This window comes from Leptosomus discolor, chromosome 19 (assembly GCF_034619465.1).
Source record: "Leptosomus discolor isolate bLepDis1 chromosome 19, bLepDis1.hap2, whole genome shotgun sequence".
Taxonomy (NCBI): domain Eukaryota; kingdom Metazoa; phylum Chordata; class Aves; order Leptosomiformes; family Leptosomidae; genus Leptosomus; species Leptosomus discolor.
Genome location: NC_141409.1, coordinates 13,483,477 through 13,506,929, shown reverse-complemented (window position 1 = coordinate 13,506,929; position 23,453 = coordinate 13,483,477). Strand labels below are relative to the sequence as shown.

Sequence of the window (23,453 nt, the reverse complement as noted above, 5' to 3'; positions counted from 1 at the left end):
TTTAAGGGAAAGGTGGGGTGAGGAATCTATAAAACACCCTGAACTGATGTCATGATATGTTTCATAAAGAACAGTGTTGTATTTTAAAATATTTTATATGAACAGTAAAACTTGCACTGCTGCATAGCAGACAACACGAAGAACATTTAGTAAAAACATTCACTGAAACCCCTGGCATATGTATTTAATGTCACTAATCAAAATATATATTACAGTCCAAGGTTCTGTTAAGGATCTCTGTTTGGGGTTTGTACAGTATACACAATATCTCAGAAAAAATATTACAGTAAGGTATTTTATTTTTCCTTTTTTATATTAGACTTATCTATTGTAACTTACAGTCCCTCTCCTCTATATATCCAAACCTCTGTAACACCCTAATGCCCTAGCCAAAAAGCGTTTAGCTATCTAACAAGCCCCGTCTACTATAAATTCCAGTTTTAGACATTTCAGTAATCTTAATTACATTTTAATAAATAGTTCAGTTTGCCCTTTTTTAATCTTAGCCTTGCGAGGAAGTCCTTTCATCACCAAAACACAGTACGTCACAACCTGCTAGAGGTCAGAGAGGCTTCTGCTTGTTTATTCAAAGGATAAGGAGTCCAGAGATAACTGCAATGCATTAAATATAGTTATAGATTATTTACACTGCCCTCTCAGATTTTAAATTCAGGTGAAATATAATTGATAACTCATGTCAGCTACTACAAACTTTCAGTGTGGCTGGTGTTTTAGTAATAAAAGGTGTATTAAGCTAGAAAGTATACCGAGTGGTTGCCCTGATTCTTCTTGTTTCGGTTTTCTGTTAGAAATTAAGTGAAGTGAATTATTCACGTGAATAAGGATTCAGGAAAAGGGGTGGTGGAAAAAGCATGAAGAATTTACTGCACGTTTTAAGATTCCAAAATACCTGAAATCTGTGGTCCCTTTTGCAGTGCCAGTATCTATATGGGAGAAAAACGCAACCAAAAGAGAAGAGGAAAAACCTGTTAAATTAATTTGATTAGTAAAGGTGTGTTTTAAAATGCTCAGTTCTGTACAGTATTATACAAGGAAAGTCTCTTCTTCAGCTTTTGCAGCTGTTGTACATTCTTACGTACTCCTCTTCCGCTAACAGTCTGCCCAACACGTGCGGTTCGAGTTACTTGCGATCATCAATAGTTTTAATGAATTCGACTGCTGCTGTGAACTGCATCCACCAGTACGATTCCTCTCCAGATAAACAGTTGGCATAGAAACTACTGATGTACTGAACAGTGGACAGCAAGCAAGGGGGATTTGCCTGGGGGTTTAAGAAGAAAGAGACACTCACAGCTCGTTGGCAAAGCTGAACATAAAACAGGACACGGTGCTGAATGAACAATTCTACTTGCACAGTGATCCTCACACACCCAGAACACAGGACTAGGTGACGCATCTGCAGGGTAGTGACTGTCTATCCAGACCACTCCCATTTCACACACTCAGAAGGACCATTTTTCCAACACGGAACAGCGACCAGCAGGCCGAGAGGAAGGGGGGTAACACTGGCGAAGCCCTAAGAGTCCTCAAGGATCTCAGCACGTGGGGAAGCCTACTGTTCTAGCGTCTTGCACGTGACAGACCATTCTCCAACCACCCATATGTCAAGAAACCTCAGCAACACAATGCAAATCAGTCCTAGTGTAGATCTTGGTCCTGGAAGAGGACAGCATTTAGCGGGCCCAGATGGCAGATGCTGGTGGACATACCTCAAAAAACCCTAACCCAAACCAAAAGAAAAAAACCCCACTCCACACACAGTGTCCGCACCCCAGTTTCCTTGGTTCCAAATGCAGAGTTTGCTTGGATTCAAAAGCCACAACTGTGACCACACTTCCGATGTTGCTATGTAAACCTGCCGAATTAGATCTGGTTTTGAGTCTAGGATGCTCCCAGTTACCCAAATGCATTATTTTCACTCCTAAAATTTGCTTGTTTATCACAAGAATTAGCTGGGGTTTGTGATCTCTGCAAAAGAACTCACCTTTATGAGGACAAAGACCAGAACAGGAACAAAATCATCTGCCCCAGGTACCGAATCTTCATTTGCCAGGCTAAGCAGGTTCATGATGGTTGAACACATTCGCAGGATACACTGTACTTTGTCTCGGGGGGTTTTATAAGCGCTTATTGTGCGGATTTCAGACTGTGCAGATGGCCACGGTGCCTCCCGGAGATACACCTAGGGAAAAAAACCAACACACTGCCAGTTCTTGTTTGTCCGAGCTACCACGGTGGATCTACCACAGAGGATCTGAAGTGCCAGACACTGGGAGACAGGAGCAAGGTTCTGGAGAAATGGGAAGCTTTAAGTCAAGGCGGTTACGTGACACGCACAAGGAAGCCGGCTTCCCGCTGTGCTGCAAACACCTACACGGAGCCAGCACTCCACGGGCAGGTAACGTGATAGCTGTGCTGCCTCCCGACTCCTCCAGTACGCCATTTCAGCGAAGGTAAGAGCTGTATGTCTCGGTCTTCCTCGCCAGCAGCTTTATGAACACTCACCATTTTGAGCCATACAGTTCAAGAGCCGAATCAAGAACTCGGCAGGCTGCAGACATCCAGCCTCCGACAGACTTCCTAGGCCTACCACCCGCTTTTGGTGATCCTAGTAACCGTGAGAAGAGTGAAAGCACCAGGCAAATTCAGATCTGCAAGGGCTCATTCATTACGGCTAGTTCAGAAAGTTCACTTGACAGCTGTCAGCCACAGCTATGGCATACGAGTCACGTACAAAGCATAAAGAACTCATATCTTGTCTTTTGAAGCAAATTATCAGAAAGTTACTGCACCTCAGTGCAGTGCAGTATTAGTTCTTAGATCTTGCTGTCAGGACAGAGGTGGTGAAATCGGAAAAACTGAATTTGGAAGGATCAGTTGGCAGAAGATACTGAAGCGCAGGTACAACATGCTTTCCCTGCAGGACGTTTCAGCTGCCGCAGACAGAAATGCAGTGCTTCCAAGGGTAAACCAAAACAACCTTCTCCCCATCCCAAACACAACCAGAAGCAAGCATCCCCATACACGTACGAAAGCGAAGGGAAGGAGTTCTTACCTCGGGTATCTGAAGTGCTTTGTGGTTTGCCGTCACTACTTTAGACAACCTCTGTATGTGCTCATGAAGGACCCTGAGAACAAACACAAAGAATGAGAGTGAAAAGCAAGCACCAGCCATCACTAGTCCCCTGGGGCTTCCTCCTTCTTTTGATACCAAAGAGAGATCCTCAGGAACACAGACGACCACGACAGTCCTACAGCTAACGGACACTAGGTCCTCTGCGTCCCGCGTTGACTTTGCCGTACGATGGAATACACCACACGGCAGCAGAGCATTCAAACAGCCGACGTTCCAACACACAAAACCCCAAAGCCCCAAATGCACGGGAAGTGTATCAAAACAGAAAATGGAAGGGGTCCTGAAGCAGATTTTTATCGTCCTCTCAGCACACACAGCTGCAGATCTGAAAGTCTGTACCCCGAGTCATTACATTTACAACTTTATTCTGTCCCAGCAGTTTGTTGCAAACACAACCTTTGGCACATGACCTGAAGCACTTCCTTGTTCTTTTACCAAACGTTCTGAAAGAAGCCGTGAGTTTGCATGGCAGGGCTGACTCGGCCAAGTCTGTCGCACGAAGACCGCACGGCTTCCACCTGCACAAGACAAACCGGGTACTTCAAATTACACCAACTTACTGGTCACGCAAAATATCTCCATCCTGATTAGGGTAGAAGGCAAGTTTGAAAATACGATTCATCACGCTGCGCTCTATAGCTAATTGTGCATCCTGGAGCTGCTCCTCGCTGGCATTCTGCCATATGGCATCCTGAGCCATAGCCCCGTACAGGAACTGAAGAAAATCCTCAACTTGGGCTGTTTTGTCGTCTGCCGCTGTGAGTTTCTGGAAATCTGATAAAAAGTTTAAAAAAAAAAAAAAAAAAAAAAAAAGAGAGAGAGAGAACATTCAGTTAAGTAAAAAACCATTATTTCTGATAGGTTTTTCCGGAAAGAAGAGCCCAGAATCCACTTCAGACTTCTGGCCAGGCAGCGCTGAGGCTCTGTTTTGCCCACGCCCCAGCAAGGGAAAGAGGAGCAGGAACACTTGAAATAAACGGAGGAATCGAAGGAAAAGCATACAGAACACATTTAGCAGAGCATATGGTCAAAATACTCTATCTGACACTGTGTTAATCACTTCCTCTGCAGTACCAGTTCTTGTGCCTTCCTTCCAGCCACCCACAGAGCTAACGCCCGGAACAGTCGCTGGAACAGTCGCTGGTAGGAACCAGCGCCTCAGAGCTGTCGGATGCTGAAAGGGGAGGGTCAGGGGAAGATCTCAAGAAAACCCACGTGTCCCACGTCCTCCCCCTACCCTTATTAAGTATGCAGAGTGGCAGCATTCACATTTATCTACAAAATACAGCAGGAGTGACGAAGCCAAGTTAACGCAGCGCGACCAAATCGCTGGCCATTCATCGGCCTCCTATTTATAGCACTCCGCACCAGAAGACAACTGCCACTCACACCTGCCAGCAGCCTCGGCACCACAAGCGCCAACTTCTCTTTTAGACCACCCAGAAATAGCCGTCTCCTGTCTGTCCAGTGGAAGGGCTCAAACTCCTTCCTGGGTCTTATTCCCAGCACTTTAATCCCAGCGTATATAAATTCCCGTATCAATTCCAGCCTATTGAGACACATTTAATATGCAGCACTAGATGCTCCAGGAGCAAGAACCAACTCCAAATTTTTTTTATGTACTTCATTAAGTCAGGTACGTGCATAGAGAACATGGAAATAGTTTGTGTTAAGTGACTCTGTTTTGAGACAGTTGTCTTCCCTTATGCTATGATATTGTTGAATCTCTGAATCATTTCTACTACTATTCCCCAAATCTTCTAATGTGCAACCTCAGCACTACTATTCCCCACATCTTAGCCCATGAAAACTGCAGACAGTTACCGTGGTTTAGCTGCCACAAGGTACTGTTAAGTCACAGTAATCCGTCTGTTTGAGCCATTAATTCAGCAGCTGAAATCAAAACCATTTTAGGAATCTGCTCCTCAGAGCAGAAGTTGTATTTAAAACCTTAACCCCAGCCAGCATCTAAATATGGAGCAAAGGAATATAAACATTGCAGTCTGCATTAATCTTACCTTGAATAAACTCCCTTATTTTCTTTTCTTTGCTCTCCAGCAGTAACCTCACACACACTGTAGTGAAGTATCTGTTGGCCACTTCTTTATCTCGCAGAACTCTCTGCAAGAGCCTTTCCAAGTGCGCTTGTGTCGTTTGCAGGCCTTGGCGACATCGAGTTAAATAAGCGATATATGGAGCTCTTTTCCTAAAACAAAGGGTGCTCGACATCAGATTCGTGATAAAGATAGAGGCTAACAGCTTCACAAACTGTTAAGTTGCAGTGCAAGAGGAATCCTCAACCTCTTGGTTTCAAAACAAGGATAATGCCCAAATTAGGAAGCTCTGTCTTACACAGATTTCTCTGACTTCACTGCCCTTGCAGCCCTTTAGACTAAAGCGAACTCTAAACAGCACCTCTTGTGTGTTAGAGCCCAGCATTAGCGGCAAATTGATTTAACCCAGCTTATTACTATCTGGACTGACTTAAGGTCCAGGCTTTTTTAAGCCGTTTGCAGATAGGTGAGACAATTTCATCATTTTGTGGGGAAGCAGAGATGTAATAACCTGATTTGGCAAAGCACAATTTAAACCAAAAGGGATCTTCCCTATCTGCTAGTGAATAAATATACGCGTTTGGAAACCCACTACCAATAAGATACTGAGCAAACTACCTATAGTCTTCTGCGATAGACGCCAGCAGCTTTCGACAGGTCCTGTTATCAAAGCGGCTTACGCAGCGCATTGTCTCTTGCAGCTGGGCCATCAAGTTCTTGTCCTGGAGGTTAATAGCTTCAGCTAGCTGAACTTTCAAGAAGCACACAATTTCATTATCTAATAAAGAACAAAGGAAAAATATCAAGGAAAAGAAATGTAGGCATGATGAAAATAAAACTGGTTTTGAATGTGGGTAAACACGTAACATTTTAAACCAAAACTTCCATATATTGGGCAATAAATGTCATCTCGAGAACAATTTAATAACTCTTCTTGAGTTTTCCAGATATTGAGAGATAAGTTTTCATATCACTGTCTTATTTAGTATTTAGAACCATTCTGAAACCTGAAGAGGACCAAACAAGGTGACAAATTCACCCCTCTGCAAATAAACCCAGAACAAATGGAGGGATGCAAACACAAGACACACAACTTAAGGCAACGTAAAGACTCAGTAAATCATTCAAGTTACTCTATCAATACTGTAGCACAATTCCCAGCAGGACACGTGTCCTGGGAGCCTGTTCTACAGCTTCAGGGTCTACCTGTACTACATCTGAGATACTTCATTACAAAAAAATTAGACCAGATTTAGTTGGCAGGTTGGTTTGTGAAGTAAGAAAGAAAACATTCTGGGAGGCAAAAGGCAGCCTATGCCTTCTGTATCTTTGCCAAACACAAGTTACCACAAGTGCGGTACAAGTATTTGTACACATACAACACAAAATACGTGTATGTATAAAGAACATTTACCTTCAGGGTCTGTGTGGTCCGGTAGGCCATTCCTTGTTGAATGGGTCAACATTGGGAAGGCAACAGAATCTGCTGAACAAAGAGCCAATCTCAGTTTCTTCTTCGCATCCCTTAAAGAGGAAAAATGTTTTCTTAAAAAAGTTGCTGCAAGGTCTGCTTCTTCAATAGGCAGTCTTCACTTTCTGGTTTTATTAAAATACTGCCTAAAAGTTATTTAACATAATTTTAACACACCAATGTTGTCAGGACTTTACAAATCAGTTCTTTGATATAGCACCTAGACCAGTTTCAAAGGAATTTTCCTAAATACTGAACTTCTCTGTCCTCTCAGGTTACAATATCCCACTTCAGTGGAAGGACAACACTGAGATGCTTAAAACTAAAAGCACATAAAAGTTTACACTCGATCCCTATCAAGATTTTTGTGGGAACCAATCACATGGTTTCACCTTTTAATTCTATTTTGTGGGCAAGACGAAACGTGCAAACGTATTACCTGTAGGAGAAGGCAGAACTCTGTGGCTGTGCTACCTGACTTGCTGAGTCTGGGAGATCATCTGCAGACATGTTTTGCAAAGCCTCATCACGTGGAGAGTCATGCATACTCTCACCATCCCCAATAGCCTCTACGGAAGGGAAAACAACATCATCACACTTGAAGAGCCAGAAGAAACTAGACTAATACTCTGGTTTCTTGTTATTCTAAGGTCAGGGGGCAGAACGGAGACAGCAAATAAACCAACTTGCTCTGAATAAGTGAAAAAAGTGTATTAAAAATATACAATCTACAAGTCACTAAGATATTGCACCAGTTTTGGAAGGCAATATCCTCCTTCAGTATCCATTAATAAAGACCACCACAAAGAACTGCTAAGAGACACGCTACTAACAACCCCCCACCTCAACAGCAACATGAAAGAGCTGTCCTTGGGAATACTGATTTAATGTCCCACAGATTATTTCACAAAACGTTCCTGGTTCACAGCTCACATTGTTCAGCTCTCAGTATTAACATCAGCCTAGAATACCAGAGTGTTTTTATCTTTAAGGAGGAGAAACTCTGTCGGCGAGGATTACGAAAGCCAGGGTCTCACCTGCACCATCGTAGTTTACTATGGCTCCTTCACTAGGACTGGTTCGCTTAATCGCATTCCTGTATTTGTCCAGAATGTCCTCGGCAGCTTGCGCCTGGGCGCTGAGCCTCGGGCTGGGATCATCTGCAAGGACCACAACAGACAGACAGGAGTCAACCTTGTACGGTGCCGGCCGAAAGCAAACACAAAAATTTAGACCTGCACATTTGGACTCTGTTTTTAGCCACATCAAACAAACAGCTGCTTGTGTTCCATGTAGCCAGAATTCAAATCTATTTATAAAGTCTGAAGCAAAAGCAGGAAAAAAAAAATACACAATGGAAGTGAACAAATAAAGCCAGATCCTTAGCATATTTATACTGTATACACAAATGGTTCTTGTATGTTTGAAGACTTCCAGAAATGATTAGGCAAACAGAAAACTAAACACTCGGGCTCAATTCATGTTTAATTTGGCACTTCAGCAATCATCACAGGAACGTGTCTGCAGCTACCCTTCCAGCTCAGCTATGGTAAGGACATGAGCTTTATACTGGGGGGGTGGAAAGGAACACTTGAGTCAGGAATCCAGTACTATACATATTGACAGAAGCATGACAATTTAAAAACAGCCTTCAAGTCCAGAAATCTTTATCCACTTTCTTATTCAGAAAGCCCACTGTGGACATGAACTACAACAGCATATGCCTTTTTGGTAAACAGACACCTAGTGGGCACGCTGGAACTCTAGAGGGCACGTTACAAGAGAAAATTACTATGATGATATTATTCACATACCTTGAAGTGTTGAGTATCTGTCAGGCACCATGTCATCTTTGTCTTTTTCTTGTTTTTCTTTCTTTCTAAATGGAATAGGAGCTGAAAATGCAAGGCACCTTATCAAAGACTATTCTGAGATAATGGTCAGATTGAAGAAACTGTAAGAAAATGGCTAATGCAGAGGTTTGTCATCAAATAAACCTCAATAAAAGCCTAAGCCTATCTAAGGGGTGGAGAAGGACTGTACTGTCACCATATGTAGTAAGTTCTACCTTTAACAGACGTGCTGCCATGAGCCAGGCAGAATGCTTTTGCTTCCAGGTACAGTATGCTCTAGGCAGCTACCAGCCAAGGGAGTCAGGTAGCTTCCCATTTTTATTTACCTATTTATCTATACTTTAGCTTAGCCAATAGTCCTAACTGAAATACTGGTCACAATGACATGAACCTTTTCTGGCAACTCGTTCCCACTAGTAAGTTCAGAGAGAAGATGCAAAGACAGCACATTGTGAAATGGAAAAGCAAACAAAATGGTATCAAAATACAGTACTATGATCTAAAGTCACACAGACTGCAAGGATTATGCTGGCTCTTTTCTAACTGAAAGTCTGTTTTAAAAAAAGGCAAGAATATCTAATATGGCACACATTGTTCCATCCACAGATGTCATTATTCACAGCATGAAAGGCAAATATTATCTTGAACAAGCTTTACTTTGTAAATAGCCAAAGTCTAATTCCCACTCACAGTGTGTTACAAGAGATATCCTCAGTTATCAACATCCTCCAAGCCACAAGCTATTATCCACAGAGAATCAAGACTGGTTCTCAGTGACGCTGCAATGAAGTTAATACCGTACAACTACGAAATGACTGGCCTTGCACAAGGATCCCAAGGATACCAAGTGACACCTAACCCAATTCCTGCCTGCTTACACACCTCTTTATAGGTGCTGCGTACTTCGTATTTCAGTAATTCTCTCTTTACTTGTAAAATCACAAGTGTTGCAGTAAGAGTCCTTTATTTCTCAAAATTAAACAGGACAACTATTACTCTGGAACAAACCTACGCCAGGCTGGTCAGCTTTTCAAAGTGCAACTGTAAAAACTTTCCACCAAAGTGACTAGAACCACAGTAAAGGCAGGGTGCACTCTTACTGTAGTACCAAAATCCAACGGACACGATCCTACCTTTGGGCATGGCAGACACAAAACGTTTCCTCCACCAGGGCTTGTTTCTGTCAGACTTCTCATCATCACTGTCTTTTCGTTCTTCAACCTGTAGAAGGGCAGAGTTTACATTTGAGCACCTACCACATCACGTGTAAAGACAAAATTTCTCCTCGGTGTCAGGTTATGCTACATCGACTGTAAAACCAGAACAGCAGCAGAGCCCAGAAAGCCACAGCAGATTAGGTTAGAAATATCCCTCCTGAAGAGGGCAGCCTGTAACTGCAAACCTAAAGACATGAACAAAATTAGACTGTTTTAAAGAAAATTACTTCTCAGGATGCAGCAGCATTTTACATTTAAACACTACCACAAGTCTGTTCCTGAAGTCCCACCAAATCAAGTAAAGCCCATCGGGTAATTTTGAGAAGCCAGAGCCATTTAAGCCACTCTGAACACCCGCAGCTTTAGGCTGTAAAACACGATCAGCCAATGTTTAAAAGGGAACAAAAGCGCGTTGTCATTTCTTGGCTAAACACGTTTAGCACCAGCTTTCTGGCATCAGGTGCATTATTAAAGGGGATGTGCTAGAAAAAAATCAGAAGCCTTACCTCTCCCCTAGAGGAGTCTTTACTGGGAGACGAAGACGATGACTGAGATGCAGCAGCCAGAACAGCTGCTCCAGGGCCGGCGGTCGGCATGGGGAGCTCCCGCTCCTCATTACCAGGGCGTCTGTTCCACCCAGGATCGCTCATCGGTCTCCGAACTGATGATACTATGTCTGAGCTCCTGCTGCGGACTAGCCTCTCTGGATAAGAATGCCTCTGCTTGAACGCTTCTAAATCAGTTGGAATTAAAGTGTGAGCCCCAAAGTTTGGTAATCGGGCCTCATTACCTCCCATAGCTCCTTCCAAGATCGGTGGATCCGGCGGTGGATGAGAGGGTCTTGCATAGTGTACCTTAGGCCTTACTACAGCTGATACACCTGCGGTCATAAGCATAAAAGAAGCCACCCACATTTCTTTTAAGACTCTTTCAAATTAAATGCTTCTATGTTAGTACCAGCTAAGATGCCTATTTTTTCAAAAAAGGCTTATTCTTTACAACTCACCCTCATTTGATGACAGAGGGTCAAACAATGCAAGCAAAGAATCTGTCTGAGAAGGAGGAGATGTCAACTGACTGGCTCCTGAAATAAAGAAAAAAGTTAGCGCTGTACCAAGAACTACCTACAACAAAAGGGACATTGAAAAAACAGCCCTCAGTAACAGAAGTTTACAAAACTTATACTGCAAAATATTTTTAAAGATATTCTTACATGGAAAAATCTCCATGGTACACTGAAACGATCAATGAATTCCATCACAAAGTGGGGAAATCTTGAGGAGCGGACCAATTCCAAAACACACAAGCACAGTCAATGTAATCAAACCAAGTTAGGAAAAGGTGACCTTTATAGTACTAGAGCTTGAGTACTAGACTAAGTACTGGAGTCTCTTTGTCAAACAAATACAGTGCTAGCAAATAAGGAAAGTGTTAAGCTTAGCCACCAGAACTTTGAAACCGGGAGAAATTGTAAAATTTAAGGATTCTACACATGTCACTTGTGAGGCTTCAGTTGCCAGAGATTCTAGTTCTCATTTACAGGTAAGTAACTTACCATGGGCCGTTTCATCCATGTCAGGACTTGTCACAGAATCTTTTCCCCCGAAGTCAGAGCTACATTCGGACCTCAGATCCTCAATCTTATTAGGAATATCTTCAGATGTGGCACTGATACCTTACACAAAACAAAAGCAGCATCTGTAATAGTCTTTCAGGGGAAAAGGAAGCAAAATCCTGAAAGAGTTAAAATGTTTGAACACTGCAACAATCAAGTCCAAACTCACAGTAGCATCAAAAGACATTATGAATTACTCCTAAAATAACATTTTATTTCTGCTCTACACCTTCGACTGTTTTAACATAGCCATGAATACACTTTGACAACAGGCATTAGAAAGACACTTCACTGCTAAATACTTTGCAGGAAACAAAGAACTGAAGTATATACATGCTGATTTACTTCCATTAAAAAAGTGGTAAAACTAAATGCAAGAAAGTTAGGAGCTTCTTCCAAACCAATACTCCGCTGCTGACCATTGCTATTGCAGCAGAGCACTGGACGCTCTGCTGCCTCTTCTATTTCCTCTGTGAGGTGAGTAAAGAATTACCCCTTTGAAAACTCCAAAGTGAGAGCAAAGAGTTATTTTGCGAGTGAAATGACACATAACTAGAGCAAGCGCAGCAAAGCGGATGCTGGCTGTGTTCCAACAGAGCAGCACGTTTTCAGAGACAGCCGAACACACCTGATACGACGCTGAGGCCCGGCGTACTGGGTCGAGAACTGACCTCCCTTACATCTGTGTCGTCAGATGTGCTACCCAGCCCGGAACAGCTTTCCAGCTCTTGCAGTCTCTCCTCTTGTTTTAAGTCTGGGGCCTCTACAAAAGGGAGACAGTGGAGAGCAGAGAGAGAAAGAGTCATTACTGGATGCCATGCTCCCTTAACACCACATGCAGAGGGAAGAGGGTCTGTGTTGATTTAGCATTCCAAGTTCTAAGCTAACCCAACCACTTCAGCAAGAGTTTTCTCCCTACAGAGAAGGCAGGACTGCGCAGAGAGCAATGCTCTACCTGCACAGGCATTCTAAGAAGTCTTTACTGTTTTAAGTATTGTATTTCTTAGAGACAGCAGTGAACAGTCAAATCTTCACTAACCAAAGCCAACTGTGATCCTAGACAGCCCTCCTTAACATCACAGGGAAGGAAAGCAAACAGAAGTTTGCTTTGCAATCCCTGCTTTCCCTTTTTGGCCCTTAAGAATTTCTTAAGTAACAGTAAGTCTTTCTCAATGCTTTCCACCTTCGCTCCGCCTGGGAACAGTTTGTCCTTTTAATACTGGAAGTATTCACAAACACTAACTTAACCCTAGGACAATAATTTCTTGAAGAAAGAAGGAAGAGGCTGCTGGTTTGCATTATAGGCCTCTGGAAGAGTCTTGATTCAAGCTAAAGAAATAAGTAAAAACTGCATGATTCTGACCTGAATCACTTGGTAATACTTCCACACTCCATGCCTCACTTGTGGTTTCTGATATGGTTGAACCTGTGCAGGGATCAAGCAACACGGATCCTGAACCTGGTAAACACAGCAAGCTGCCTAGCATGTTCTCTGCAGCTGCACCTGCAAAAGTAAAGCCGAAGCATATAGCTAGGTATAGGCTTCCTGAAGATAGCGCTAATAAGAGAGAAAAATAAGAACACATTTTAAGTGTCCTTAATAAAGTAATCATGAAAGACAACGTGGAAAAATAGGAACGACCAACTAAATACAATCCAGGTCATGCACACAAAAATCCTCCTACAGAAAAGCTCCAGTTTAATCAATGAAAACACACCTATTTAGAAAGAGAGGAGGAGGGCTCTGCAGCCTCGCTGGTCTAGAGCAAACATGAAGCATTTTAACGTACCAGATGTAGCACCGAGTTACCTGCTATTTCTTGCAAACGATCCTCATCGATATTTGGATCGAAGTCACTTCCCAAGACATCCGTACTCCAGGTTTCACTCACAGTTTCCGATATATCTCTGTCATCGGTCAACCCCATCATATCACGGATTTCAAATTTACGGAGCTTGTCATCAAGATTATCCTGAGTTGTGGCTATGTAAAAATAAAAAATTCTAAATTCTAAATTCTTTGAATATGTCTGACTGAAAATCTGTAAGAGTACATTATAGAAAAAAAAAAAAACAAACAACAACAAACAAAACAACCCTCTAATTCTGTCAGGTAAGGCAGTATTTTAAAGTAAGGCCTGTAAAGTACTGTTATACTATAGAAGAGATGCTGCCTGAAAACAGTTTTTAAGCACATTTGAGACATAACAAGAAAAAGCTTAAACTACACATGGTGACCTATCAACCAAACTGACAGGCAAAATTAGTAAAATTTAGCACACTATCAAAAAACTGATAGAATTCCCATACAAACAACTTATCACAGAAAACATGAGGCCTCCAGAGATCGCTGAAGGCCAAACACCCTGCTCAGAACACGGGCAATTACAAGCAGGTTGCTCAGGGTCACGTCCAGTCATGGTTTGAACGTCTCCAATGCTGGAGATACCACAACCTCTGCAGGCAGCCTGCTCCAGTGTTTGACAAACACATATTAAACAGGAAGCTATCCAGATGCTTTAAGGCTGCTCCGACCCAGACCACCCTATTCCCTGAAGGGAAAAACTTGGTATCAAGCAAAACTTTACAGGCACATTCGTATAAAGGACTTAAGCCTCAAAATTCCATGTGACTTCCTTCTCCTAACAATGGACTACAAGAAATATTTCTAGAAAACACACAAAAAACAAACCACCACCACCAAAACAAACCCATAAATAAATGCAAGAGTGACTGCACCAGGAAACTTTTACTTTTTTCCCCGAACTAGTCTGTTTTCCAACATTTTTCCACAGAACTTAGGCTTTCCCATCTACAGCACCTCAGGCGCTGGTATTAGCGAATTTGCACCTGCCTTGCTCGTGCTCCAACAGCTGCAGAGCTTCAACGCCATTGCTGCCGGAGGGGCCCGCGCCAAGCTCTGACACGGACTCCCCTTCCAAATCCAAAGATGAAACAGAGTTGGAGCGATTTGAAGGACCTGTGAAAACAGATTTTATTGTAAATCTAATTTGTACAACAGTTCCTAAAGATACAGCACTAACAACCCAGGAAGCAACTAACTAGAAATATGAAGAGAAATGAAGTAGCGGTTCCAATATAAAACACTGAACAGATGAACTAAATGTACATTCGTCGTACTCTCGATCCCTACTCTATAGATACTTAACCTGCACTCTGGGTTGTACTTAACCTGCACTTACAGTACCATGCTAACTACAATAATCCACAAAGCAATCACCAGAAACGGCTGGACTCTCCCCATTACCATACTTAACTGTAACTAGAAAGTCGATAAAGTCTTTGCCATTAGTCTGGTTATTTGTCCATTAATTTGTTTTCTTATTTTGAGGAAAGAGAGAGTGCAAAAACTACATTATGGGAGTTATACAAAATAATGCATGCAGAGTGATCTGTACAAACCTCTTCAACTCCACAAATAAACCTGTGCTTTGTTGTGCCTGAGGTTCATATAAGAGAGTTGTCCAGAATCCAGAAACTCTGAGAGATGTAACAGCTTATTAAAACATGCTGAAAATGAGCCTGAGAAGTTTGCGTTTAGAGCTAAGTTAGGTTACCTTAATAATTAGTACTGCACTTACATTTAAAAAAAAAAAATCCCTGTGTTTTCTCTTTCTAAATACACTTAGTTTTTTTCTTCCTAATTCTCAGACTTAACTATGCCTTTGCAGGTCAAAATTTAGCTCCAGACTTTTTTCTTTGAATGGCTCTCAGAGTAAAATAGCCTAGTCCTCAAAATGGCAAAGATGACACGCTGTATTTAACAGAAGTTCCTTTTATGGTTAAGAAAAAAAAAAGGAGGGGGGATAAAACTTCTTCAAGACTTAAGTAGCCCTTCACCTTCAGATATTCCTTCCAGATTATCACTGCAGAGGGAAAAGCGCAAGGTTTTATCAGGTTTACCATGGAGTTTGTTTTCATCAACGGGGACATCTCCTTGTCCGCCATCTGTGAGCTGCATATTTAAGACCTGGAGAGTGGGGGAAAGAAACAAGACTTCCTTAAAACAATCTATTTTTCAGATTAACAAAACATTGCACACATTTTTTGCATTTTTTTTTTTTCCCCTGGATGTTAATAGCATGATTGAATTTCCAACATTCCATTTGAAAAGACAGCTACCTCAAAGTCAGAGCCTGGAGAGAACTTAACCAAGATGTGAACGTAAGGCAAGTCCTGATAATGGTGGAGCCACCACCCCCCTCACCACCCCAGCAGACTAATAGAATACGGAGAATGATGGGTAAAAGGCTGCAAAAAGAGATAACCCCAACTATCAGGCAAGGCAGCAAGGTGAAAGCCGAAGCCAGGCTACAGCTGGTGAAAGACAAGGCTGTAGAACCAGCCTCACCTGACGCCACAAAGGCCCTCACGGCAGCACGACCACAGCTCCGCCCTCACAAGAAGCTGGGCCTGTGCGTTTCAAGTCTGAGCTGCCAAAAACGTCGGGATCAGTGTTCCAGTTTTGTCATTCACCTGTGCCACTCGATTCAAAGGACAGAGCACGCAGAGAGATAATCAAATCAGCTTCTTCAGGCTCAGAAACAACAGCCCAAGTCTGCTCTTAAGCATGTCAGATGACAAAGCCTCTTTATAAACCTGCCAGGTTTGTTTTGCCTGTGTTAATATACTGCATTTCCCACCTTGCAGACATACTAAGCAAGGGCGGGGGGGGGAAGGAAATCTAACAGAGAAGTTTGAAAGCTACAAACCCCAAATTCAGTAAAACAAAGTAAGGATTTTAATTCCCACTCTGTATTTATTACCCGAACTTAGTGTCACAACTTCCTTGTTCTGCTACCAGAGATCAGAGGCTGCACTTTTCAAAATACCTGAGAGGTGATAGTTTTCATATACCTCATTTTCTGACATCATTCCTGGAGTGATCTGTGGACCTGTCCCCAAGGAAATCACCAGCACTTCTTCCGGCTGAACTTCTGGGATAGTCTCCTGGGACGACCCTTCATGATCTCCGTGCTGATCCATTAGAATATTTGATCTACTTCTGCTACGAGTTGCTACGAAAACATTTGGAAATGTCAACATTAGAAAGCTTTTCCTTGTTTAAGGAGGGACAAGAGACAATACAATGGAGATACAGATGGCACAGTTTTGAATTAACAATACGCATACTAAATAAACTTACAAAATGAAAAGTCATATTAGACTTTGAGAGATGGAACTAGTGTTTGAGTACTGAACTGTGAAAAAGCAAAACTTCCAACACAGAAGTTGAGAAGCAAGGTGTACTATGTCCTGTTTGCCTACACAAATTCAGTCTACTCCAATCACAGAAAGACCCTTAATAAATTAATTGAGAAAAGGAAGAAGTTTGTTACCCACCAAAAAAAAAAAGTCTAGGTTCCTGTGGTTTATAACTCTGTTTAACTAATTTACTTAGAAGGTTTTTCTCCTAAAAAGCAGGGAAATGTTATTCTAACAGGTGTCTCAAACCCAGTCACACAATTCAACATCAGGTGGTTCATTTTATGACTCTCTATTAGTCTTTTCAAGTCACCTCATATTCCCACGTTTGGCACCGTGGAAGGAAAAACGCCCACGTGGAATTAAGATTTCTAAGTATGGCAGCATGACACCAGTTATTCTTTATTTGATCCGGGGAAAACAAGGCAAGCGTGCAGAAGTCACAGCCAAATTCTGATTATCACACAAAGGCACATGTGGCGTTCTCAAAAACCGTATGTACACATGAAATGAGTTTCAAATAGAAATCAATGAAGAAATCTGAAAACACAACTGATTGCCACAGTAAACCAAAAGCATGCTTAAGTCATGTGTTAGAAGTTTCACAGAGAAGAACAGAAAGAGGGCATTACCCACCAAAAGGGGCTACTAGAGTTATGTGAGCTGAAAGATTGGTAGCAGAAGTATCCCAGGCAGTAATGGCTGCCAATTGCTGTCCTGGATTTCGAAAGCATTAAAATGAAACAAAAGAAATAAAACCTTTGAGCAAAAACTATTTTATACTATAAAATAAATGCTGTTCTGCCACTATGTTATAGGCCTAAGACCAGAACCCTTCAGAAGTAGAGTTAAACCAACATGGGATAGGTTTGTTTCGGGGTTGGTTTTGTGGGGTTTTTGCCACTTATCAGGCTCTACATGTTTTCATCCTGTTACACACGAACACCAAATCTCTCAAACAAAAGTATCCCACGTGGTCACATTCATGTAAAGGTACACTGAAGAAGACTACCACTCTTCCTATTTTAAGAGAAAATATTATTGAAATGGAAAAGTTCAAGACACAGAAATCCTATTCAGAAAGAGGACAAAAAACCCCAACAAACATAAAATTGCATCACAATATACTAACAATTGGAATTAGATCAGGCAAATAATGGACAAAGAATAAAGCTTCTCTTCTCAGCACATACTCTAAAAGTTCCGCTCTTGCTTTTTCATCCTCTTCCACATTTGCTCTCCTCTGAGATACAAAAATTTTAAAACTTCATCGCTTATCATCGCTTCCATTTTGCCACTTTCTTCCTAAGCAATCTTCCCCCCTAGATCTGCTTCCCATCTGCAAACCTTCCCCTTATTATCATTGCACTAGCGTGACTCCAGTGTTTTTCTCAAGTTCAATCCAGAGTGAAACAGCTCACCACACTGGCGTCAGGCAGTAAGGAAGTTACCTGGCTTTCTATGCGAAAGAAAATTCTTCACCATTTACATAAAAAAAGTAGGAACTGAACGTGTAGTTGAAGAGGAGCCCCAAGAGATGAGTGAAAAAACGACACAGAAAACGTATCAAGGTATCAGAAATCGCGCCAGAAGTCTGCTTGTTCTCCTTACCTATTGGTAATCGATTTTTTTTGTTAGCTGGAGTAGTTGCAGGAGAAAGTTGTGGGGTATTATATGGAGTCATTTCAAGGCTGCTGCTTTTCCCTGGTTTGTTCTGGGGTAAGTTTGCCAGCAAGTTTTCCAAAGCCATCCGATCTTCCTTAAGCTGATCGCTCGACATCACATTCCGCATAAAGCCAACCTAAAAATTGACAGCGCTGGTAAGAATTGCAGCGTAAATCATCAGCCTTGTTTATCCTGCCTGTAAACACATGGGGACAAGCTTATACCACTTCTTTTTAAGAACTGAAGATATTACCAGAGTAGTCAGCTGGCTGTACGTCATGTAAACCACAGTTCTACTCAACCCCTCCAGGAGGTTAACAGAAGACATTGGAGGAGTTTCAACTGCCCGCCCGTCAATTACTACATCCAGGAAGGCAGCAACACAGCTCTGCAATGAGAAGAAACAGTTTGTAAATGACAGACCATTTACCAGAGTTTGGAACAAACATAAGTTACGACCAGAGTTAAGCAGTTTACAAAGTGATGTAAGTTTTGCTTCCTACTTTTAGAATCTTAGGGTAAAATATCCTTAAAATCACTGAAGAGCAAGCAAGGAAAGCATGCAGTTGGCTTTAGCATTTCCTCCATTCCTTTTCTGCGTTCAGAAGCGTTCCTTACTTCAGCGTCTTCTTACAATTCTACAACAAATTAAACTGTTTTATGGCAATTAAACTGCCCCTCCCTGAAGAACCTGCTGAGCACAGACTAAAAGTGAAACAAGGAAGCAACACACAACATCACTCTCCAATGCGTGTGTCACTTGTACAATACACGTGTAACTTCGTACGATGGCTGCGTAACAATTATAATTAGCAAAAACCTGGAAGTTACACAAGCAAATCTGCAGGTTTTTAAACACATGACAAGACTTCAAAGATCATTAGTTCACTGTTCTTCCGATAAAGGTAATTTCAGTATCGCTATGGATGATTCATACTAACGAAGGAAAAGCTGAACAAAAAAGAACCAAAACTACACAAAAAAGGAACAGAACTTACTTGCACTAACAAATTACTTTGTGTTAAACCAGATTTCATACAAAAGTTGTCTTCAGATTAAAGTGTTTCCTTTCATGTTTAGTAGAAAAACCACAGTCAGTAATTCAGCATTTCAGTTTAAAAGGTAACTTGCTTTTATTTCTTTTTTATTTTTTCTTTTAAGAAGCATTATGTCAGAGTAGAAGCAAGAATCCCCGACCTTTAATTCTAGCACTCAAGATTCTGTTCCCAGCTTTGTGCAGGATTTAACCTGCTTTTCAGTACGTGTAACTTGGAAGTGAAACACTTAGTAAGTCCTTCACAACATCTAAAAACAAAAAGAGACTGCAGAAGGACGAAGCATACACACGAGTCTTAGCATTTTTAGTCTGGACTCTTACTTTGTCAAATTTAGCAAGGTTGCTCTTCATACGGGGATCTCCCTCTTCGGAACCTGTCATTGCCAATTGCTGCAGAAGTCTCCCAACCTGAAATGAAAAAGAAGCATGAAGAACAAGCATTTCAAAACCACATCATGATGGACCTGATTATAAAAAAAAAAACCAACACTTAAATTCCTCCACTCTAAATTTCTTTTCATTTAATACTCTGAGAAATACTTCTGATGAAGTGACAAAGAGTCTTGTACTTGCTTCCAGGGCAGAAAAAAATACAAGCAGCTTCAGAAAAAATAGCAGTCACTGTATTTAACAAGAAAATCTGCACACACAGTGTGCTATGAGCATCCATACTTCCCCCCCTTCCCAGGAACAAAGCATGTTTTGTTTTTACAACACGTCAGAATTGAGAGTTGAATCTAGGTCATCTTAAACCTAGAGATTTTAAAAAGCTGTATATAGTTTACTAAGAATACGTTGGAGGAAAAAAACCACCCAGAGGGCTAGCCCTTGTTTCAGAGCACCTATTCCTTATTAATCTGCAACTGCAAAACAACTCTCCGTTTTAAAGAGTCGCCAACTGCAAGCTCTGCTACAGCGTGCAAGCGGTGACACAGGAGAGGATTGCTAATGTGTTTGAGAGAAACCCTGGCACGGCCTGTCAGTAACAGTCTAGTCAGTCAAACTCACCCGAATGATTACACTGTGAGAAGCACTCGCTGTCCAGCTTACAGACAACATGAAAAAGCAAGTTTTGTTACTTGTGTGGGGAATATCCTCAGTCAGACAAGCGTTGCTTAATACCTTCAGCCTACACCTCTACACACCATCAGCAAATTGCCCAAGTATTTGCACAAAGACAGAAATTTGTCATGAGGGCTGGGGAATGCTCTAAGGTCTAACCAAACAGTAGCTCGCTACCCACCGGAGACACTGGTCATTGCTGCCAGACAAGAAGCTTCTTTTCAGCAAAATATTTTGTGCAGTACCTGGCAGAGTAGCTAACGTTAGCAAGAACAGCTCAGCATCCGTTTACACCCATTCCAAAACTAATCTGACAGTCCCTCTCACACATTAGCTTCCATCCCTTACAATAGCTTTTATAAAGTACATTTGCAACTCTCCTAACAGATAAAGGAACACAGGCTACCCATTTTTTTAAGTCAACATCTTGAGCAAACAGACAGACTTTAGAGCATGCCCTCTCAGCAATGACTAACACATACATGTTGTTAGCGTTCATCTTACAGGCAGGAGGGACAGTACCTTTACCTTTACTATAGTAACATCAGTTCCAGTGGAAAAAAAAAAAAAAAGGCCAAGAACATTTCTCACTTTTTTTTTTTAAGACTACTTTAAAGCAAATCATACCTGCATCAGATTAAATCTTGCCACCTCATTTATAGGAGCATCAGAAATTATCCCATACTGTTCTGGGTTAACAATTGCAGGGCAGATGAAACACGCTAGAAGAAGATCTGTGCACATTGCTCTGACCTCCCCAACCTCCAGCCTGTCTACACACGAGAGCGTTTTGTACATTTGTGACACAATCCATCTCAAGCTGTGAGGAAAACAGTAAGTGTTCTGTTTGAGATAGCCAATGAATTTGTTCACCAGGGTCACCAGCTTGGCCTCATTGGAGTCAACCATTTCTTGGACTCTTTGCTTGAACTTTTCTGTGCCTTTTTCTCCAAATAACTTCTCCTGTTGTGCCGGGGAGAATCTCTCAATTAACTTGTTTGCATCCGTTTCCAAGTGGTCTTCATCTTCAACCAGCAGCTGCATGATTGGCTCGTGTAAAGTTGCAGTAAGAAAAAGTTTTGCAGAAAAGAGTCCTTCAGAGAAAAGTTTGAATAAGATGCTGAATGCACAGGTGCCTCGTCTCAGCAGCCGCCTAGGGTTGTCGCTCTCCTTGAGTTCAAATTCAATCAAGTAACGGAGGACCTGGAGGAGGTAGCTCTCGTCCTCCTGCATGATGCAGTTGCCATAAATGGAGGTAAAGACCGTGTGAATGACACTCTGAGTGTTGTCCTGGTTGAGCTTCTCTCCAGCAACCAGACAGGATGCAATAAGCCTAGGGTTCTCTCTCAATCGGTTCAGGAATTCTCCGTAGGCAGTCTCCTGAAATCCCAACTGCTTATATCCATCCACAAACTGCGTGTCCTCCAAGATTTTAGCGTGCTGGCAACATTCAGCAGGAGAAGCTTCAGCACTTTAAAGAAAAAACATTGAAACAGCTTAAGTAACTCTTAGGCAAACAAGCTTCATAAAAGATGACACGTGGTCAATCTATTAACAAGACTACCACCAAGGACAACAGTCTTTCCCAGGTAGTTAATACAAATGATTTGCAAATCCAGGAATAAGAAGAGTTTGGTCCCACAAACTATGAACAGAAGCAAAACAAACACATAGTAAAAAAAAATGTGGCTTAAACAGCCAACAAAGTAACTTTCAGGTGCGTCAGATTCCCTGCTTGAGATTTACTTTAAAACCTTACTATTTTCACGGTCAGCACAGCAAAGGAGTCCAGATACCAAGTGTGAAAATCTGACGGATTTGCTGCAGAAGTTTAGGAGCTTGCTCTCCCCAGGACCACCCTCACCCCCCAAGTCACCTTGTTATGATCAGCCTGTCCAAGTTAATCCTTTGCTGCTTGGAAATCCACGCGGTGCGGTACAGCTTTTCAGCGGTCTTCAACACATCGGCATTGAGCCTCTGAATAAGTTGCTTCTCTGAGTTCACGTACAGCCTCTCCTGCTTGAGGTGATGAGCCAGCGTGTGTATATCCAGCTTCACCATCTTGGGCAGCGAGCGGGTTACCCAGTACTCGCTGAAAGGAAGAAAGAAAACGAAACAGGTGAATCCCAACAGCTCGGGAACAAGTTCTGCCAGCTCCAACGAAGTGCTAAGCGAGTCACCAACTCACTCAGCAGTGAGGGCTGCTGAGCCCCTTCCACGTTAGCACATTGATACCTTCTCCACAGCCACCACTTCATGACTGAGTCACTCTCTCCATGCAAGGTTTCCCAGCTGCCAATTTCATTAACCCTTGTTGTGTCAGCTCATCAGGGACACTCACGCAGTAGCGAAATATTTTCACCTCACACTCACGAGCCGAGACTGTAACTCAGGGCAGCGCTACAATGCTCCTGCACCACACCTCCAACACACAGGGGAAGAAACTGGCCATTCCTTGGAGAGATTTGGCCCTGGCTACAGTTCAGGTGACACGAGCTCAGGGAGGTGACGAGGGTTCTCATTCCGACTCGCTGTCTGGTGAAGAAGCAAAAAGGTTTCAGCGCTTACTACTTTACCCTAAAGCACACTCACACAACACAGCACTACCCAAGTACTCGGGTGCGGCTCTCCCTGGCCTGTTAAAACAGATGCCCTCTCTCACCTGTGCATAAGCAGCACCAAGCTCCCAATATTGGTCTTTTCTGCTAAAAAATTTAAATAATACTAATATTATTGATTTTTAAAAAATAATCAAGGAGTAACGCTACCCAAATAAGGCAGAAGTTGGAAATAAGTCTGGAGACCTTGCTCAACAGTAGAATTCATTCAGAAAATTCCTCAAATATTTCAATTCAGAAGAATATTTCTTTGGGCCACGATCCAAAAACGTTGTTTTAAAGAGAGAAAAACTGAAACAACCACAGGCTTTCATAGCACATCAGCGACAAAAATCTACACAAACGACTGTTATGTCTCAATGTAACATCAGCCCTAACTTCATAATTAGAAAATATCTGAGTTGGCAGTTAGGTACACAAAGAGTACCACACCATTCAAAACAAGTTCAAGGAGCTAA

The 23,453-nt window shown here is 42.1% G+C and overlaps 1 protein-coding gene across 6 annotated transcripts; it reads right to left on the bottom strand.

Moving 5' to 3' along the window:
- Positions 1 to 556: 556 nt before the first annotated feature.
- Positions 557 to 22,438, bottom strand: GAPVD1 (GTPase activating protein and VPS9 domains 1). Of its 6 annotated transcripts, none has more exons than XM_086475942.1 (26): positions 22,254 to 22,438; positions 21,005 to 21,848; positions 19,637 to 19,723; positions 18,512 to 18,646; positions 18,205 to 18,394; positions 17,230 to 17,310; positions 16,246 to 16,406; positions 15,229 to 15,358; positions 14,222 to 14,347; positions 13,178 to 13,351; positions 12,731 to 12,871; positions 11,996 to 12,130; positions 11,308 to 11,427; positions 10,759 to 10,836; positions 10,259 to 10,632; positions 9,669 to 9,756; positions 8,497 to 8,577; positions 7,720 to 7,842; positions 7,122 to 7,251; positions 6,626 to 6,735; positions 5,830 to 5,989; positions 5,176 to 5,363; positions 3,718 to 3,931; positions 3,077 to 3,149; positions 2,006 to 2,203; positions 557 to 1,282 (listed from the first exon to the last, which is right to left on the bottom strand). In XM_086475942.1, the coding sequence occupies exons 1-26, from the start codon at positions 22,436 to 22,438 to the stop codon at positions 1,142 to 1,144; spliced, it is 4,467 nt and encodes a 1,488-aa protein (XP_086332068.1). In that variant the 3' UTR covers positions 557 to 1,141. The 6 variants fall into 6 exon arrangements, with proteins under 6 accessions (XP_086332068.1, XP_086332069.1, XP_086332070.1 ...); XM_086475943.1 differs by lacking the exon at positions 17,230 to 17,310 and adding an exon at positions 7,526 to 7,546 and having other exon boundaries at positions 7,122 to 7,249; positions 7,685 to 7,842; XM_086475944.1 differs by lacking the exon at positions 17,230 to 17,310.
- Positions 22,439 to 23,453: the final 1,015 nt, after the last annotated feature.

Bases quoted from the DNA above. Each gene is read 5' to 3' on its own strand.
- GAPVD1 (XM_086475942.1), bottom strand. From the start codon at position 22,438: ATGGTGAAGCTGGATATACACACGCTGGCTCATCACCTCAAGCAGGAG. The intron at 16,407-17,229 runs GTGGGTAATGCC...ATGTTTTCGTAG, and splicing joins AACTCTAGTAGCCCCTTTTG to CAACTCGTAGCAGAAGTAGA. The intron at 9,757-10,258 runs GTAAGGCTTCTG...GCCCTTCTACAG, and splicing joins AAGACTCCTCTAGGGGAGAG to GTTGAAGAACGAAAAGACAG.